Source organism: Falco biarmicus, chromosome 5 (genome assembly GCF_023638135.1).
Source record: "Falco biarmicus isolate bFalBia1 chromosome 5, bFalBia1.pri, whole genome shotgun sequence".
NCBI lineage: Eukaryota > Metazoa > Chordata > Aves > Falconiformes > Falconidae > Falco > Falco biarmicus.
Window position 1 is genome coordinate 64,455,550 of NC_079292.1, and position 19,773 is coordinate 64,475,322.

Sequence of the window (19,773 nt, forward strand, 5' to 3'; positions counted from 1 at the left end):
GTTTGGATGCAGGGCACAGGCAGAGTTAACCTTGGCGAAACCTCGATGCTAGATGAGCCATCATCCTCATTACTGTTCAGTTCCACTTGCAGAGCCTCGTAGCTTCTGTGCACGGGCAGCTGGGCAGGTGGGGTGGTCACGGAGGAGACGCACCTGCTGCACCGGGCAGGAGCCTGTCGCCATTGCCCCCATCCCTTAAGTCGCGGTGTTTGGCCGGGCGGAGAGAGGATGGGGAATCCTCCGTGTCGTGCGGCCCGTCTGCCTGTGGGTCTGGTCCCAGGGAAGGCAGGGTGCGGTTCCAGCAGTCTGTCTGTCTCTCACGCTCCCTGATGCTCCTCAGCCTGCTCACCTCCTCCTGGAGCTCCGTCACTGAGCGCAGGAGCCCCTCTCCCCGGCACAGCTCCCACAGGAGCTCCCTGCTGCCGGCTGGTACAGCCATGGCAGCGGGGCACGGCTGGCAGCCCAGCACCGGGGTGGCTGCGTGTTCCCACCGGGGCTCTGCCGGGGGAACCGCGTCAGTCGTGGTGGGTGCAGAGCTGGGAGAGGCCGGGGCTTTCTGACGGGTGGATACCATTGCTCCCTGGCTGAGCTGGCAGGGCTTTAGAGCCCTTCCCTGTGAACTGCTGTGGAAACGACCATGCCATGCTCTTGCCAACGCTCTGTGCCCTGTTTGCCTGCCCTGGTCTGACAAATAAACATTTTCCACTTTCTTGCCAATGCTTCTGATCCATGAAAGCAGCTAAACAAAAGCAGATAGGAAAATGTATAGGAATGCAAGTTTGTGATTTGGGGCTTTTTTAAAAGATTTTTTGCACACTAGTTGTTTTATTTTTAAAATACTATTCTTGGTTTGAAACTTTAATTCTGGGCATACATTTGGTGCCCAGATGGTGCAGACTCACACAGAAGCCCATCACGCTGTTAGGGCAGGCGGATACATATGTAAATATTTTGCCTTTTTCCCCTGTAATATTTGGCTTTGTCTAATATAATTGCTGTCAAAGGCAGAATGTGAAGAATGCTTGAGAGGAGCAAACAATGAAGACCTCAAATGTTTGTATTGCACTAACTTTGGAAGATGGTAGTTTACTGCAATGTAACTAAAAATTTTCTTTCATGGACTTTCTTATTTATGCTGTGAATTTATGGTGTATGATCTGAGTTCATGCCAAGTAATATTTTACAATCTGAGATAGGAACTTCTATTTCTAGCGGCATATTTAACTCCTTGGAGTTGTCAATATAAGGCTAATAGCTCTGCTTTTTCAGTTCAGGCTAACAGTATGTGTTCTCTACCTGCATCTTGGTGTATAGGGTTTGTTCTTGTTTGTATAATTCATTGCTTCATTTAATTTATCCTATTGAGTGCCTATCTTAATGTATTTTTAATACATAAAAGCATTTCCAGCATAGCTGCTTCTCTGATCAGTGGCAGCTAGTAGTAAACAGTGTGGCCAACCACATTAAGGATATCTATTTAGTTATTAAAGGCCTGATTCAAAATATCATAATATTAATGGAAAAATTACTTTCCTGAGCTTTGAATCTGACTGCTTGGAGAGAATGTCTAATAAAACCAGTTTTACTTGAGGATGCTGGCAAAAGGTGTGTAGGAAACCTTACCGTTTTTCATGAATGTGAGAACGGCTGCACTATCACACATTTCTGATTAGATGTGAAATTTGGCTAGGCTATAATTCATAGAAAGCATCAGGCTATGCCAGACCCATTTCTCCAAGGGCGCTAACTATGTAGAGAAGGTGCCAGGAGATCAGGGCCTGGAGGTGTCATTATTGTAGAGGAAGGAAAGTGGCTGTAAAAGGAGAATGTAATAATGTGACCAGAAGACAAACAGAAGCAGCACATGGTGCTTTTTTCTGTGGAACACAGATGAATTCCTGACTACAGGGGGAAAAAATTGCCCAATTCAGCCATTTGTGTTACCATCTGAGGCTCATTGTTCAGAGGTGCCAATAAATTTCGTTTCTGAGCCTGCTATGAAAGTGTTTGGTTACCTTCAAGAGATATACCATAGCCTGTCACATATCCTTATGTTTGTCTGGCTTCTTGGATGTGGGGTGGAAGGGGAAAACTTGTACATTATCTACATATATAATTTTTCCTGTGCTGTTTTTTATTACTGAAGGAAAGCTCAAAGATATTTGCTTTGTGTATCTCCTGGAGTACGGGCACTGAGACGCATTACTGCACAATAAGCTAAGACATGAATTTACAATTTCTACAAAGTAAATATTGGTATGTCTGCTACTAGCTCCTGGTTCAGAGAAAAGTAATGAATGAAGAGGCCATTTGCCGCATATTTATCTGATGCTGAAAGCAGGCACTCTAGCAGCTACTGTGAGGCCTGTTGTGTATCCTAAGTTTGGATGTGAGCTTATCCTATGGGTAGCCTGTGCTTGTCATGGGCCAAAGACAGCATTGTCACAGTGGACTGATGGTAGGGATTGCTTTACTCCTATCCTTTGACTGTGGTTGTCAAGACCATCTGGTCTACAGTTGGGAGGATGTTGCATTCATTTAACAGCACTCTCTCTTTTGCATGTTGCCCTTCCCAGGAGCAATTGAGCGGTGCACGTACATCAAGTACCACTACTCCTCAGCGACCATTCCCAAGAACCTTACCTACAACATCACCAAGACAATCCGCCAGGACGAGTGGCATGCCTTGCGTAAGTGTTGCTGGCTTTCTTCTCTGTTCTCCTCATGTGTGGATTAAGGGAGGTACTCACTGATAAATGAGAACAGAGGCTTTGACTGACAACCCACTCAGAGCCCTCTTCTCACATAGTTTGTCTTTGTAGCAGGCTGATCGATTTGTTCTTAGGACCTACATCTGTTTCTGCTGCTGACTAGAAATTCTGCTGAGGCATGAGAAAGTGGTGATGGGGAAGAGGCATTTGTATGCAGAGATTAATATTGAGTTAAATACAAAAATGAATAACAAAATCAATGCCCTATTTTTTAATTCAGTGGAATGCTCTGTACATGAAAGTATTCTTATGCAGTTCGTGCTGCTGCTGAGTATGCTGCTTCCAGGAGAATTCATTGCTGTCTTTTATTGTAGACTATGTCCTGCTGCCAGCAGCTCCTGAGTGAGTGTGGCATCATTCCTTTGAAGATCTAGAAAGAGAAATGCTGCACCCTTTAAGGCACAGAGAAGGAGCTTAGTCCTCAGTGATAATTGTAGCCAGTGGTCACCAACTTGTAACACTTGCTGAAGCAACAAGATCTGACAGGAATGGAATTGCCTTGGGATGTATTGGCTGGCCTTAAAGCTTTTCTCCTTCTTATCTTTGAGATGGAAAGGAGTTTTCACTGATAAAATGGAAGAGGTAGAATTTTGTGAGGAAGGATGCCATTGCAACTCGCCCTTGTTACTACATAGTCATGGGGACTGATTAATGTCCTGAGCTCTTCTGTCTCAGTAGAAGCAGTTAACAGCTCCTTGAAGATGGCAGGGTTGAGGGATGCTGATTCAGACTGAAAATCTTGAAAGGTGGTAGTGAGTAGCTACTGTCCGGACTGGGTCAGTTTGAGAAATATGTAAGACCTTTGGCCTTCCCAGGGCTTTCAGATTGATTCACTCCTGCACTATGTGGCTGTTGCTTTGGGAGGGTCCTTTTAAACTCTGGGGAGAAGGTGTAATGATATTGTTGACTTCGTGCTTTGGTAAGGTCAGGCCTGGTTTGAGACTCGTTGGTTCATGTAGGCCTGCCTGGTCAAATCTGGTAAAGCAATTAAGAAAGTTCTAGAGGGTCTTCCTAAACTCCTCTAATTTTTTGGGGAATGCGTCTGTATGGATAAATACATATTTTTATTGTGACATGACAAAGAAAAGGAACATCGAACTCGTGCTTCTCAGAAGGCTGTAAGAGGCTGATCTTGCAAAATACTGTGCTATGCTCTTTTCCTGAAATCAGAAAATCAGGTGGTTGTGTTCACTTCAGGTTTTCTACTACTACCTGTTGTCTCTGCTGGCGTCAGTTTTATGTTACCATTGTTCATCTGTGGGCAGAAAGAAATGCACTCCCACCCAAGACATCTTCTGTATTAGTGTTCATAAGGGCAGTAGAAAGGGTCTTTGGTTTATGGGATTATTTTTTTTGTGTAGGTATGCTTTTGCCACTGTTGTGAGCCACAATGACTTTTCTGCAGTCATCCACTGGGAATCTCACTGTTTAATGTAGGAATTATTGTCTTAAAGAAGTTCATCTTTATGTCAGCAACGGCTCAAGTAAAGGGTTATTCTAAAGCTGTGTTTGTATCCACCCCCCCACCCATCCCACCACCCCTTAAATATAATTATTGATATACCTGGCTCATGTAAGACACTTTGTGTGCATTCCTTTGTGGGATCAGCAAGTTCCTGAGCCTGGTGTTTTGGTAGCTGACAGGAGCATTCAGTAGGCCATTTGTCAGTCTCCAAAGTGGCTACACTGTGCTCACATATTTACATATCTGATTTGTTTGAGGCACTTTCAGGGTGAGGCTCCTTGTTCCCTCCCTGGGGAGGGTACACAGAGTGTGTGGGTGTGCATACGTGTTTCTGATCCAGATTTTCTTACTAGTTCATAATTCAGGTAAGTAGGTAGATGTGGATAGAACTGACGTTTGAATCTCCCTATCTGAAGACAGGGAAGGAGAGAAGTACTTTGCTGAAGCTCTCTCTTCTCCAGAGTAGTTAGGTGCAATGGTGAGTGCAGTGGGGCTAGCCACCAGAGGATCTGGAGGTCACCGCATCTAAGAGTGAACTGAACCTGTATGAGCTACGTAGGAACAGCAACCTTGCTGGTCTTCTCCAGAACATCTGCTTTAAAAGGCAAGGGTAGTCCCAATCTTTTCAAATTGTGTTTTGGTTGAGAAGGATGTTCTCCCTTTGCAATGGAGTAGACATAAAATGGGGTAAGACTCTAAGCACCTTCAGAGAATGCCTTCAGAGAAAGTCCCTGTGACTTCAGTCACTACCTTAGCAGCTGACATAGATCTGTACCTGCTTAATCCAGGGCACAGTCACTTCAGCTTTCCACTGCTCATCCTGAGTGTTCCCAAGTCAACCTGGCAAATATTTTTCTCTGAACAGTTTTCTATTCAGAATTTCACTTTTGCTGAGTGTTGTGACAAGCACCAAAAGGAGCAGGGCTCAGGCCTGTTGCTCTTCCTGCTTTTGCCACGGGTTGTTTCTCAGATCTGTAGCATGAGACGGGAAAAAAGTATTTCCTGATGAAACACTGGAGCAAAATGGCATCCTGGAGAATTTCAGAGAAACTGGAAAGGTGAAACCAGAGTGTCTGGTCACCCTCCTAAAGAAAACGCTTCTTCCAGGCTGATGCCACTGCTGTCCTTTGCCATATTTGTATTTCAGTAGTGGTTATTTTCCTTCCCTGGTTCATGGGTAGCAAGCTGTGGTGCCTGGGAAGGAAATCTGTTGCTTTGCCTGTTCAGTGGGTGGGGAATCAGAGGAGGAAGAGGGCTCTAGCCATGCCCAGAAGACTGCTTTTTCAGACTGCTGGGCAGGACTGATGCTCCAGCAGTTTCTCTTGAGTTGTAGGAGTGGGTGAATGGTATTTAATTTGAGGCTGAGGACCCCATGGCACCAGTCAGCACAGAAAGCAGATATTCTTCTAGCTGTGCTGTCGGTTATGCTAGAAGAGACCAGGGGAGCAGCTGGACCTGGAGGAATGGTTGGAGCTGACTGCATCACTTTTTATTTTATGTTTTTTCATTCTGGTTGACATTTTCAAGATGGAGTCTTTGCTCCAAATTGATTGCTGATGGCAACAGGAGCTGGTGAAATAGGTCTTCACTTCCCTGCAATCACTTCCTCTCAACTATCTCTGGTTAAACAGGGGTGGAGGGAAGGATGATTGTAGTATTGCCAGCTCTTGTCTGTCAGGGGATAAATGTTCATCTAATTAAATAAAATTAGTTTCTATATGATCTATATGAGGGGACGGGAGAAGGGAAGGAAAGCTGTGTCCAACAACTGTGAGCATGAGTAAGTGTCTCTTTGTGGAAGATGCCAGTGTAATGATGTGGTTGAGTCACTGTTAGGCATTTATCCTGTCACATTTTGGCCCCATGTTGTGCACAGAAACTTGATCCATAGTTCTGGTTTCTGAAAAACTCCAGCAGCATCACTGATGCTTTTAAAAATGAAGGTATATCTCATTTGAATAAAAATCCAAGAAAATCTGAACAGTTCTGTATTTATTCACACATTCAGTTCCATGTGTTTTATGCTATTCTCCCATTGTTTCAATTTCAGTATACTACAGATTTGTGTTCACAAAACATGGGGAAAGTGATCGTGGCAGGGGTTTGAGCTGTAGAGTATGGTACAAGCATTGGGAGAGGTGAGAGGCATTTTCAAGTGATGGAATAAGCACTTTAACTAGATGCTTGTATTTTAAGAAAGTTAACCATAAAAAAGAGACTATCTTGATGCTATTTTTTTTCTTGCCTCTAAAACTTCAGGAAACAATTATCTGGTATGTTACGGCAAAGAAGGTGAAAGGCTGCGTTTGCTTTGAAAACTACCACCAAGGCAGTGAGGGCATGTGCTCTATTCAGTTTGGTGTCTTCCAGGAATCAACAGTGCTGTTACCACTCACAGCAGCTTTGGGGAAGAGACTCAAAGTCCAGGGACTATTTGGTCCACTGGCTTGCTCCTTGGAGCAAGACGGACGCCTGTTGGGTTGATACTGTTTTATACCATCAGAAGGATGGTAGGAAGGTAATTCCTGGTTGGTGGTTGTTTTAGTCTTGTTTTGTTGTTCCCACTCAATAGGCTATAGACAACCCAGGTTCTAAATTGTTCTTCTGCTGCAGTCTTTAAGAAACAACTATTTTGTGCAAAAGGGTAACCACAGCACAGGAGTTAAGTGCAGAGAGGAATTTCTAAGTATGCTTAAGCCAGCTACCTACGTTTCATTGTCTTGGTGGGAGAGTTTTAGGATTAGAAACTTGTTTTGAGGAAATCAAATAGTACAGAAAAGGGAGGAAGATGCAAATAAGAGGAGAGGGATTGTTTTCATGCTTTCTTAGAGCCAGTCTGGCATGATGATGTGTTATTTTTGCCTCTATCTTCTTTTGTTTAGACCTTATGCTTCCTTGCTGATTTTTACCTTTGAACGTACTTGTATTTGCCATGGGATGACTTTGTGTATCCATTCCTTGAGCAGTTTCAACAATAACAATGATGTAGGTACTACAGGACCGGGGTTAGTCTGCTGTAGGCTTAGACCTGCCTGGAGCCTCACAGGGCTGATGCTTCTGCATCACTCTGCAGTCTTCCTCACTGTGGTCTTGGCAAGGGAAGGAAAAAATGGGGCTTTTCCAGGTCCATCTTCTCCCCAAGACAGCTGAAGAAAGTATTGTGGCTTCAAAGCATTGCAAACTGCCAAGTTGCTGGCATGTGTTCTTGGAGAGTGAAATTACTCTTTCTCTCAGAGAACAAGTCAAACATCTGACTCTTCCCTTTTTCCTGCCTTGGTAGCTGAAATAAGACACGTGCTGCACGTCACTCAGAGCATTCGTATAGCAGAGCTCCCAGTAGCTTGCATTATATTGTGTGAAAGTCTCCATATCAGGAGAGAGATGAAAAAGTTTTCCTTCTCTCCAAAAGCTTTTTTTTTTGCTGACTCGCAGAGCCTATCATGTGAGGTAGATAGCTGGGTCTTTAAGTCTGTTATTTTTCCTTCCTCCCTATACATCAAAAACCTGTATTTGTACTTTGGATTAAATGCAGTCACAAAAGAGGGTATTTCTGGTTTTCTCCTCCAGCTTGCCATTGCCACCTAGGCCTGTCTTCCACAGCAGCCGTGTTTTGTGTCTAGGAACACAGTGTGCTGTATTTGGGCAGAAAGTGGCTGGAATTGCTATGGAAACTGATCTCTTCCTGCATAGCTTAGAAATTGTGTCACCCAGCTGCTTCAGAGAGAACAAGTTCACAAATAGGTAGATGATGCTTCCTGAGAAATGGTTAGAATTTCCTGAGGTTTTTTTGGAAATGCTGCTTGTCTGGCACTGTGGGACCTCCTTTGCCTGTCTTCTACCTCCCCACTTCTACTGCAGGACCATAGGATATGGGCTCTGAAATTAAAGCATTGTCATGGGGAGCTGCACCGTCAGGAGAAGAGGAACCATAATGCCTTGTGTTAATTGGAACAGTAACATTCATCTGCGCTGTTGAAAACTGCAATAATCCTGTGTTTGTGGTGGTATGAAAGCCATTTGCATAAAAAATGAATTCTAAATTCAAAAGTAATAGCCTGGCACATTCTGAGAGGAGCAAGCATTGGAGGAAATTAAGGATTTCTAGAGGATGTGGAGCATGATAATATTTTAATTCATATAGCATCTATGCTGAAAGCTGAATGGATTTTATCAGCCTTAATGGTCCAACCCTTGCAGGAGATTAAGGCTTTCTTGCTTAGGGTCTACAAAGCACTGAAATACTTCCTTATAACCAGTAAAACTACTGGGGGAGGGACCTGGAATAATCTCCTTTTGTGGAGGTCAGTTATGGTACTGATAACAGAGGCACCAATTAACACTTTGAAAAACACTGTAATGTCTGTACTAGTAATTTCTACAGGCTTCCTAAGCCTTCCTCGTTCCATGGAACAAGATGTTGAGATTTGCACAGAAGCTCAGTTGACAGCTTAACAATGCATTAGTAACACCAGTAGGCTCATGGGCTTGACCCTGCCTGCTTTTATAAGCAACAATAAATATTTCATTGTTGTATCTGTATTAAGTGCTGACCCAAGAGAATTTTTGCTTTTGTGTTTTTGGTTTTTTTTCCTTCTTGGGTACTACTGAAAGTGGTGTTTGAAATAAATACGCAGCATACCACTTTTCTTGCTCCTTTCTTCCACTCTCTTTCCCATACTCCCTTGGGTCTTATTCCGTTCCTATCTTTCTCTACAAGGAAATGCTGTTTCATTTTTAATTAGTTACTTTGACCCCCAGATGGAGGTATACCCTGAAGTATGACACTGTCCCACTGGTCAGTGCCATTTGGCTGACAATATGATGTCATTCCTTAATGCATTGGTTATTAAAGAAGACAGGGCATCCATCCTGGAGGTTAGTCAGGCAGCAGGTGCTCACATGCCTGGAGGTCTGATGTTGTTGGATCTCCATCATATTCATTGTTCCCATAGCTAATGACCAGGTGGTAGTGACAGACCTTGTCATTTCCCGCTCTCACTCTGCTGTAGGGTTTCTTCATATCCTGTTACTTCAAGCTAAGATATAAAAAATGTTTTTTTGGCATCAAAATCTAAGACCCATTTTGAAATCTGTAAGGGATTTTATTGCCTTCTGCTAGGCTTCATCTTAGGATCTGTTAATATGGCTGTGACCTTAATACCTACACTAAATAGCTCTCCCAACTCCACATTACTACTTATTTCCCATACTACTTTTGCTTTTTAGGGACACAAGAGCAGGGAAGGAATAAGGGAGGAGGATGGTAGACTTTCCAGTCCTGAGCTGACAGGGGTGTTTGAGTAGAAAACATGGCCAAGGGAGGAAATGAGGGCAAGAAAAGGGGTGAAACTATACTGGTGAGTTGGGAGAGGTAATACAAGGTGTTACTGAATACTGAGACTAGGATAAGGGCTGGAGTGGTGGACTGGAATAATTTGGAAGGGCAGGTGCAAAAATGGCCAAGCTCTCTGTGTGTGTTGGAGGGGGACAAGGAATGAACAGGGAAGAATCCCTTCCAAAGCCCTGTTCAAATTGCACTGAGTCAGGAGTCTTACTGTACATCTACTGCTAACACACCTGTGAAACACTGGCAGAGGGGAGGTCTCATCCAGCTCCCTCAGCCTGCAGGCTCTTCCCTCCCCCAGCTCATCTAACAAGGGGCCCAGAGGTGAATCGGGAGAGTCTCGTTCTGCTGACAAATCACTCTCCACTCTTCTGAATCAGTAAGAAACCTCATGCTAGAATTCCTGCTTTTGCAGTTTGTTGTTTCTTTTAAAGTTAAGGACTTAAAATCAGATGAGCACTTTTAAAGGTTGCAAATACAAGCATGTAAAGTTAGGAGATAACACAGTTCAAGCTGCATGCTTGGCCTTAATTTATCTCCTCTGAGCACATTCATTATCAAGTCTTTAATTACTGTAATCACATACTGAGTTTTCCACAGGACCCCTGCCATGTTCCATACATTTGGGATATTCTGTTTCCATTCAATGTCTTCAATGTTTGGTTTCTTTTTCATTGTTTAATGTATGGTTGCCAGTCTTTTTATTGGAGAATATACAACTCCTGGTCCAAAGATAGTTAACCGCTTGATGAGCTTTGCCACATTTCTAAATATTGTACTAAATCATGGCATGTTAAAGATAAATATATTAATATCTAATAACCTTTTGAGGTGGGCTACAATTTCCATTTTAGGCCTGGCAATCAAAGTTAACTGGTTTGGGTGGGGTTTGGATGTCCAGTCGGAGAAGATGAAGACTTGGGTTTTACTTGGGTTTTACAGTAATTAGCATTAAATAGCCTTTTGTATGTTCAGAGCAAAGCTCCCATTGACTTTCAGAGCAATGGTAAGTGCTCTGAACCCTGTAAATCAGACTTCGTATGGTCATCCAGCTCACACTGGGTCAGAGTAAATGAGGAAAACATGGCTAGGGACCACTTCTAAAGAGATTTCTTAGACTAATTACCCCAAAAGACCTTGGTGTTAAGTGTAGACAAAAGTACTTGTGTAAGAGGGAGGAGGAGCTGTATGTCAGCTGCCTTGATCTCAGCTCCAACTGCATGTATTCTCATCTTTCACACCGAGGGTCACATTCTTGTATTTCTTAACTTTAGCATGCTTGACTCGGGAGGCTTCAAAATATTTCAGTATATTGTGGTTTGGTTTATATTTGTAAGCGCAAGCACTTGGATTCACCTTGGCTTAGGCAATGTTTTTACATTTAAGAGTTGTCTCCCACTCTTATATTGGAAAAAAGAAGACTTGTTTTTATCTTCATCACTGAAAAGAGTCTTAGGGCATATATAGAGCTGTTCTGAGTGCAGAAAAATTAAGAGCAAACCCCCTCCACCCTTACTAGTGATTGCAAAGGAGCATTATAGACATTTTGCCTGTTGCAGTGTGGAGATGCTGACAGGTAAAACATACCATTGCTAATAATTTGCAGTCATTCAGCCAGTCAAAATATAGCTTTATTAATATGCATGCAGAGCTCTGTTTCCCTTCCCTTAGAGACAGAGCGGGAGAGATGGGCGTTTTTCTATGTCTCTTGGCTAATCAAGAATGATGCCTTGTGCATTCCTAGGGTGAGAACACAGGAAAGAACAAACAGGATGATCTAATGGGTCTCTTCCATCTGACTTCTGTAATTTTTGATTTATATACCAATTTAATGCCTGGTTTATGATTTATATCCCGGTTTATTTATACCCCCGTCTGATGCCCCACCCCACACTGTTGGCAAGATGAAAGCCAGCCAGTTAAATATTTCAAGGTGATTGCATGCCACGTGCCACACACAGTATGTTATGAGAAGTGCTTCCTTGCTTCAGTGCAAGAAGAAAGACTTAAGTGGAACATCTTGGAAATTAGGTTATTGTTATTTGTTCACAAAGCCATGCACCATCCACAAAGGAACATCACAACAGCCAGCATGAGATAGATGCCAACGAACTTTGAATCAAACAACCTGACTTTGACCCTGACACAAGCTGCAGGCTGAAACATGTAGGTGATTTTAATATGTTGATAGCTACTAGGGAATAGTTGCCATTTTAATTACTGTTTTGCAGTGATGTTCTTTGTACATTGAATTACAGAATCCTGTTCATGTGTCCTCACAGCATCTACATTCAGAGCCCATATCTTCTGGTCCTGCTGATCTTCATGTACATCCTCCTACTTGCTACTTTGAAAAGGTCTAGAATGTGTCAATATTAATGTTCAAAAACTATAATGCAGCTTTACATCCTCAGATTCTTATACTGTTAACTGGGCCATGATTATTTTGGCCACATCAGAGCTGAATGTAGTTCTGGAACAGGAAGACTGTATCAGCCCAAAGGATTTGTCTTAGGGCCCATCCCAAGACTCCTTAATTGGCTGGGTGAATCACAGTTTAGCTGTTCAATTATTCCCTGCCCACCTTCAGGAACTGATTGCACAGTTGGTGAGGGAATAGGAAATCAGGAATATAAATCAACAACAGGTATCTCCTGTGGGACTTCAGAGTTCAGTCTCGCAAATCTCATCTGGCTGCTCTGGATGTAGGTTATATTTAATGGAGCTTGAGTCTGCGTGTCCCTCTGCATCACTGGAATTATGACAGCTAATTTGACTCTATCTGCTGCTAGTGTGTGCAATTGATCAATGGCTCTTTCATAAATACAAACTCTTTCATATCTCTGCCTCCATCAGCTTTGTCTTTTCTGGCTTGCCCTTTGCATCCCTGTTTCTTTGGGTTTTTTTTCCCCCAAAACTTAATTCTCACTTAAATATTCTGAGTGAAGGAAATCGATGGAAGAATATCACTTACTGACCTAAGAGGGGCTTCTTTGCAATACACAACTCAGGCTGTAAATAATTCAGTAGAGTCCCTGTCTTTTTTTTTTTTTTTTTTCCCTCCCATAAGATTGGGTTTATTAAAATTTCATGGGAGGGGACATGGAGGTGGCTGAATTACTGGTTTTATCTGATAGAGTATTTAGCAATGCATTAGCTTGGTACTAGCTACTCTTCACTCATCATCACAGGCACATGGTAAATCAGTCTTCCTTGTAGAATCCATTCTGCAGCGTGATATAATCGCATATTTGAACATGATGTAATGCCATTCCTTATAACTCACTCTCATGCCTGATTATGTGCTGTGGGAAGAAGAGTGTTAAACTGCCAAGGCAAGGCTTAATCTTTTTTTCCAGTATCTGGTGGAAGTCAGTAGTGGCATGAATCCATATACACATAGGTACTAATCAGAATGGAATAATAGGCTGCAAGTGTTTGGTTCTGCTTATATTTATACCAGAATAATAATTCTACTGAAACAAGAATAGATATTTGGAGATCAAAATAATGCAAAATCAGCATCTGGGTGCAAAAATACTCAATAGATTTCAGAAAAAGTGCTCCTTGAGATTTTTACCCTTTTTGATATTTCAATGAAAATGAAGAGATCCCACAATTATGCTTTTATTAATGCTGCTGGTGACAGTATGTAGTGCACCTTCCATCCTAGCATCTTGAAACACTTGGGCAATGGTTTTCACTTGGTATTCTTCTGCCTTAAACAGGGTGCCACAGGAAGAACGCAACCCCAGTACGCCCATTTCACATCCAGAAAGAATTACAGAGAAGTTAATTATCTGCTAAATGTCATGCAGAGAGTTAGTGGGAGAGCCAGAAACAGAACTTGGGTCTTTGGACTCCTACTGCTCTAAGTGCTTCACAATGATGCCTCCTATAGTGCCAGAGATTATGCAGCATATCTCCTAGAAAAGACTGTTGCAAACCCCTATATCAAGGATAATTGTTTTTCTAAATATATATATATGTATAAAAATAATAATTTTCAAGTGAAGACTTACTGTCCAAACCCAGAATCCATTGCATATGTTAGTGGTGATTTTGTCTTAGAAATGGTTCCAAACCAACCTTCAAAGGTTGGTCGTGAATTAAGGTGTACGAAGTGGTGATTCCTCAGCATCTGCTGAAAACTGGGTCCTTGGAAATATCTGAGAGTAAACAACTAGAATAAATAATAATTTCAAAAATTATCTCCATTAGAATAAGCGTAGGTGTCATGGGTTTTCTGCCACATATGAATTGGACCCTAAACCAGTGTCCTGATTGTCATGACAACCTATAAACACAGCAAGAATAACATCCTGCTACTCGGAGTTTTACCTGCAAGTAATCTTAGCTGTCATTTTATTTCAAAAGTAATCAAATGAGTAAATTTTGACAAATAATGATCAGTCCTTTCACAGAGCCATAAAATAATCTGGAAGAAGAAATGCACACTGAATGGAAAACTGTAGACAAATAATTTCCAAATAGCCTTCCTGATATGGCCTGAGAGAACCTGTCCTGTATGGCAAATTCTCCTTGGCCAGCGGAATGGCCACAGCTGGCTCTGTACCTCATCCCCTAAGGGCTTGGTTGAGGAACTGATTAACTGGACAGGTATAGTCCTGCACCCTGATTACTAGCTGTGAAGCACCCATTGCCAGGGTATATTAGAGCTACCTGTGATTTATTCCAACATAAACTCATGTTGGCCTTTGTCTTGTTTCAGTAGTGCCTTCATCCCTCCCAGAACTCAGCATATCGGGACCTATGTATTGACTATCTCTGATGTATTTTATTGCTGTTCAGGCTTTGCATGAAAGCAGGATTTCTATTCAGTAAACAAGCCTTGGCTCTGACACTTAACTCTTCACTGGAGCACTAGCCCTCTGTACTGACTTCAGCTGATGAAGTGGAAAAGTCTGTGGTGACAACACTTCCAGGGAGACCCAGATTTTTTGTATGGAAAGAGTTGAGACTTTTTTTTTTCCAAGAAGACAACAATTCATGCAAAAGCTTTTTGTAACAGAACAGGGCAGAGAAATGCAAAAACTACTTGATGGGGCAATAGAATTAGCTTTTCAGAGTAGTCTTCCCAAAGTTTTCCAGGAGGAATCAGTCATTCTCTGAAGAGCTGAATTGACCGCTGTGCTAGGTGAAACTTTTTGACAGACCAAAGGTAGCACAGGCAGCAGCATTTTGAAAATCTGTGTGATGCATAGATGGATTAGATCAGTCGATGTATCTCTTTGGCTGTTAGTTTGTAGGATTCTCTGATTAATGGTTCTGGCCTTGGCTTTCTATGAGAAAGCTTCCCCTATGCGAAAGAGCAGAGTTCCAGAAGTAAATGAATCTCCATTTTATGGCAGTCACATGACACCAAGTGTAATTTAAGGATATTCTTATTTTATCACTGTTGGGGGAGACTCAGTATTTTACTAGCCAGACGAGAGAGGCCATTTGTCATCAGTTTATTGGATTCATGATAAGTGTTTTGCTGTCCTTTTCTGACAGAGCAGGAGAGTTGATCTGTTGCTGTAAAAAAAAAAAAAACAACCCAACAAAACCAAAAAAAAAACCCCAACAAAACCACCTACAAAAAAAACCCCAAACCACAACTTAGAGAAGGCACAGTAGATACTGTTGCGGGGGCTAAGACCCTGTAGTAGGGTCTGGGAGGCCCCTAAACCTGGTGGTGTAGCCCTCAGAAGAGATGCGTTAGCTGAAAGGGTCCCACCTGAGTGGGGGACCAGGGAGAGCTAATCCACAGGTAGTTATGACCTTTAATAATTGCAAACATGGCTGTGAAGTTGGCAGAAGGAGCTTCAGTCAAAGAGGACATAGGTAGGATGTTGATGTGGCCCCAAATTATCTGCAGAGGGCTCTGACCCACACAGCAATCTCATGTTGGTGGGCTTGTGAGGGGAACTAGTTTGGGGCAGACAGCCACCTGCTTTGACAGCTGTCTTCATTTTAGCAGTGATAAAAAGGGAAAGACATCTGGTTGGTGACTGCTTAGTGGCATGGCTGGCAGCTGGAGGAACATTGCTGCTTTCCAAGCCTTTTTATTCCTATATTGTAGGCATGAGTAGAGAAGATATTCCCAGGTGTAGGAGCAGGACTCATACAGCCTTGGAGAGTGGTAAGTGAAGGGAGTAACTTTGTATGACTGGGACAGTTTGGTGTGTGGCTTTTTGGTTTTTATTCTGAGGATGCAATTGGATCAGCTTTTAGTGGTACCTTTAAGAATATGAATAAGGAAGCCAAGATGATGTGTGTAAGCACCTGGGGAGAAGCTAAAAGAGGAAAACAGTCTAATGGAAAAGCTGCTGGAGGAAATAAAAATGCAATGCCTAGATGCTCTTCTGTGAAAAGAGAAAACCTCTCTCCTCTGTTTGTTATGCATCAATGTGGATGCATTAGATTCATGAGGAAATCAAACAAATTCCTGACATCGCTGGCACTGCTGAGACAATAACTAGAAACTGTTGCCTCTGTCACTTTCCTTTTGCAGCAAAGTCTTGATAGTGAATGAGACTGACATGAGTTTGCCATCACTCACTCATTACTTTTTGAAATTTACTTCTCAGTCTGTGTGTCGAGCTCTTGGCACAACCCTGATAAGTAACAGAAAGGTTGAGCAAACAAAGTGAGCCTTTCCACAGATCAATAGAGATCAATCTCTTCATTTTGACTGAATGACAAAACAAAAACTGCAATTAAAAGTATGTTTGATGCCAATAGCTAGCAGGCAGCTCCCAAAACCAAAGTACCAAGGGACACATAGGAGAACTCTTGCCTGCACGGTATTTATACTGACCCCATCAGAGGGATGATGTTAGCACGGACATGACAGGTAGATATGCCTCGAGGCATGTGTGTGGAGGATCCTGGCCAAACTATTTGACTAGGGCTAGGTTGGTTTCCTTGTGTCCAGTGGTCCATGACACAGGCTGCAGTGCCATACAGCTTTGAGTATATGTTTGTCCTGAACCATAGCATCCAGGGCAGAGCTGCAGGTGACATGAAGATGGGACTATACGGTGGTGTTAGTCAACATCTAAATGTAGATTAGTACCTGATCACATGCAGCTGTCCAGTAATACAGCACATCTGGTGCACTGACTTACATAAAAGTCTAGGAGTGGGATAATTTGTTTATTTAAGTGTCATTAGATCATTTAGTCAACCATGTGGGACATAGCCACACCAGTGCACTGAATCCCAACAAACCTTACAGGTATATCTCGAAGGCAGCATGACTAGACTGTAGGAGATTCACTGGGCTCAATTTCCTGACTGACTGCTGCGTACTGAAAGGCTTGCTCACTGTTGCTTTCAAGTATCAAAACACAGGTCTTGGTGAAGTAGTTTTAAAAGGTCTGTCAGTATCCAGTATTGTCAAGAAAATAGTTGTCCAGGTAAGATCACTGGCTACTTAGAACACCAAGTTATAAAAATATTATTATAGGCACTGCTAATATATATGCCCATCTTATACCCTCCTGTACATGAATGGCTGGGATGGTTATACAACAGGTGGTATACAAAAGTAAGCAGTGTAAGTAGAATATTACTGCTAAAAATATCAATAGCTGATGCTTGAATTTCTTTTATGAAGGAGTGGAAAACTGATTTTTTCAGTTGTCCTGAATTCAGTGTGGTGGTGTTTCTCTTGCTGCAATGCTGGCATCGTCAATAAAAGTAAATGAGACACAGCTGGATGTGACTGTTCTGGTGGACCTCTAGTGTGAATGAACAGACAGTAGGAACAGAACACTGCAATAAGATGAGTTTTCTCTTTTTTTGGGGTTATACGTGTTTGGGAAGGCTGAAACAGTGTATTGCTTGTGAAAGCAAGAGTCTTGACAGCACCAGCTAAAACCAGGCTTAATGCAGGCAAGTACTGGGCACTTTTCCCAGGTACAGCTATACCGGTGTGCTTAGTTGCTCTGTACAAACCCTTGTTCTTGTAAGAGTTGATCCCTTGTTCATGTGGTGCACTTTCTTGTCTTCAGACAGGTTTGCTGCTGTGTCTTGAGGCTTCCCCTGCTATATTGCCCTGCTTTTCCTGAAATTCAGTACTATTGCAGCTGCAGCCGCGCGGCTTTACTCCCAGGGCTGCCAGTCATCTCGGAACATATCTTGCTTCAGTGTCATGCTCTCCGAGGAGGTCAGGTCCTGCACACTATTGTCCATCTGTAGGGTGCGAGTTCAACTCGTGGCCCTCATCTTTAGGTCCTTGGCTTTATCCAGCCCCTAGTTTTGGGGCAGAGAGTCTGTGTGATGCATTTATGTGCTTCTCATCATACAGCTGTTTAGAAGCACTTTGGCCCCTGATGCAAGTGTGTTGTAAATGGGCCTGACAGACATGGCACTGAGGACTTGTTGCACCAGTAGATCTCATTGGAGAGCAAGAGCCCTCTGGAGGGAGCTCTTACTCATTTGTGAAGTGGAAGGAAGGTAGAGTCAGTGATTTTGGCTTGCTGAAGCTGAAGGCATGCAAGCTGCCCAAGGAGTAGGCTAAAGGTGCTGCTGCGGTGCAGCTGGAGTGGTGCAGAAGGGCCATGGGCCTGCCTCCAGGCCCTGGGAAGGGAAAGCTGAGGCTCAAGAGCTGGCTGCATCCTTGCACTCCCCTTTTTCCTGGTGGTGCTCCTGTGTGGGTCCTTCTGGGGGGGTTTACCAATGTGAAAGCCTATGCCTGAGATGTACTGCTGCTGAGTCGAGGAGAACTAAAGAGCTGCAAAAAGGGAGGTCTAAAATCTTATGGAGCAACATCACGTGGAAACCACAGGAGGTGGAATATTTTCACTGTAGCATCAAGTAAGACAAAATCCCAGCACCTCAAGCAAACAATACCAAGCCCTGGGTTGACAGAGCCACCCTCCTGTGAAGCCTTAGCTGTTGTGGCTTCCTGCTCTGCCAGAGCTGCTCTGAGGCTGCTCAGAAACAATTACCTCTCCTCCCTCTTTCGGGAAATGACAAGGGGTGGGCTGGGGGAAAGGTGCCAGCAAGCACAAAGGGAAGAGAGAATAGAGAAAATTTGATGTTGAATGTATTCATCACCATCTATTCTAGGGTCAGTTGTTGTCATTTTGTTGTATTAAATGAGGTGTTATTTTTAGTTTTCCAAATCCATATATGGAAATTATTCTCAAGTGTTCCAGCTTTCATCCTGTATAAAAAACCAAACCCCTAACCTCATCTTGATAGCACTTATTGCATTATTTTTGTGTGCTTTTTTTTACCCTTTTTTCTTCCTGCTACAAAAAATTATCCCTTCTTGCTCCCCTACCTTGGCTAATATTACTGGAGATGCAGCAAGAAAGCACTATTTAATGTTTCACTTGTTGCTTTACCGTTCTGTTAGTTATGGGGGAAGTGCTGGTGGGTTAAGAAAAGGCTTAGCTGGCAGCCCACCCACTTCCTTGTGATTTTTCTTCAAAGAAGAGTCTGACAGAGAAGAGTTGTTCTGTTGCAGATTTGCTGAGTTCAAAGCCAGTGCCCTACAGATACAGCTCTGTGATTAATCCTCAGAACTGGCACATAAAGCTTATGCTATGCTAGTGCTACTAATGTTAATGGGAGTCAGGCAGCTTACTCACAGTGCAGTGCTTTAAAGGGTAATAATTTACCCAGAAAAGTCCTGAGGCAAGAGAAGTGACAGTCGTTTATTAATTCTTTTGTAAATCCTTTTGTCTATGGTGCTGGCATCGCTTTCTATCCATTTCTGTGTCATGATGTTTTGGTGAGCCCTGGGCGTTGAAATGGGAAGGCAGGATGGTCTTGTTCCCATGTCCTTGAACTCTTTGGTGCCAAAAGCAGGTGTGTATACTAGATTTCTAGACTATATTTACAAAGGACAGACAAAAACCTCATCAGCATATTTTACACTGTGGTGCACATGCAAAATTAGTGGCTATAGAGAAAAATGTGACTGTTAGGCAGCCATTGGAAAGCACACGGCTAAAGCCGCACTGTTAGTGTTGATGGAAAGCAGTCCCGTATCTGGAGTATGGTTTTGACATCAATGAGATATTTACTTGTAAAAACATGTGCTTTTTCAGAGGGAAATGAATTGGAGCACCTGATTTTGAGATGTCTGACATGAAGTATGTTTGAAAGGGCCTGCCTTTCAATGGTTGGTGGAGAAGGGCTCAGCATTCCTCAGCAGCCTGAGTAAGATTGTC

General features: G+C 42.8%; 1 protein-coding gene across 1 annotated transcript in view; it reads left to right on the forward strand.

Annotated features, from left to right (window-relative positions):
• Positions 1–19,773, forward strand: part of TMEM178B (transmembrane protein 178B) — a 237,268-nt gene that overhangs the window by 64,605 nt on the left and 152,890 nt on the right. Inside the window, exon 2 of the mRNA XM_056341439.1 lies at positions 2,577–2,690. Within this exon, the coding sequence (XP_056197414.1) occupies positions 2,577–2,690 (114 nt within the window). The remainder of the gene's footprint in view (positions 1–2,576; positions 2,691–19,773) is intronic.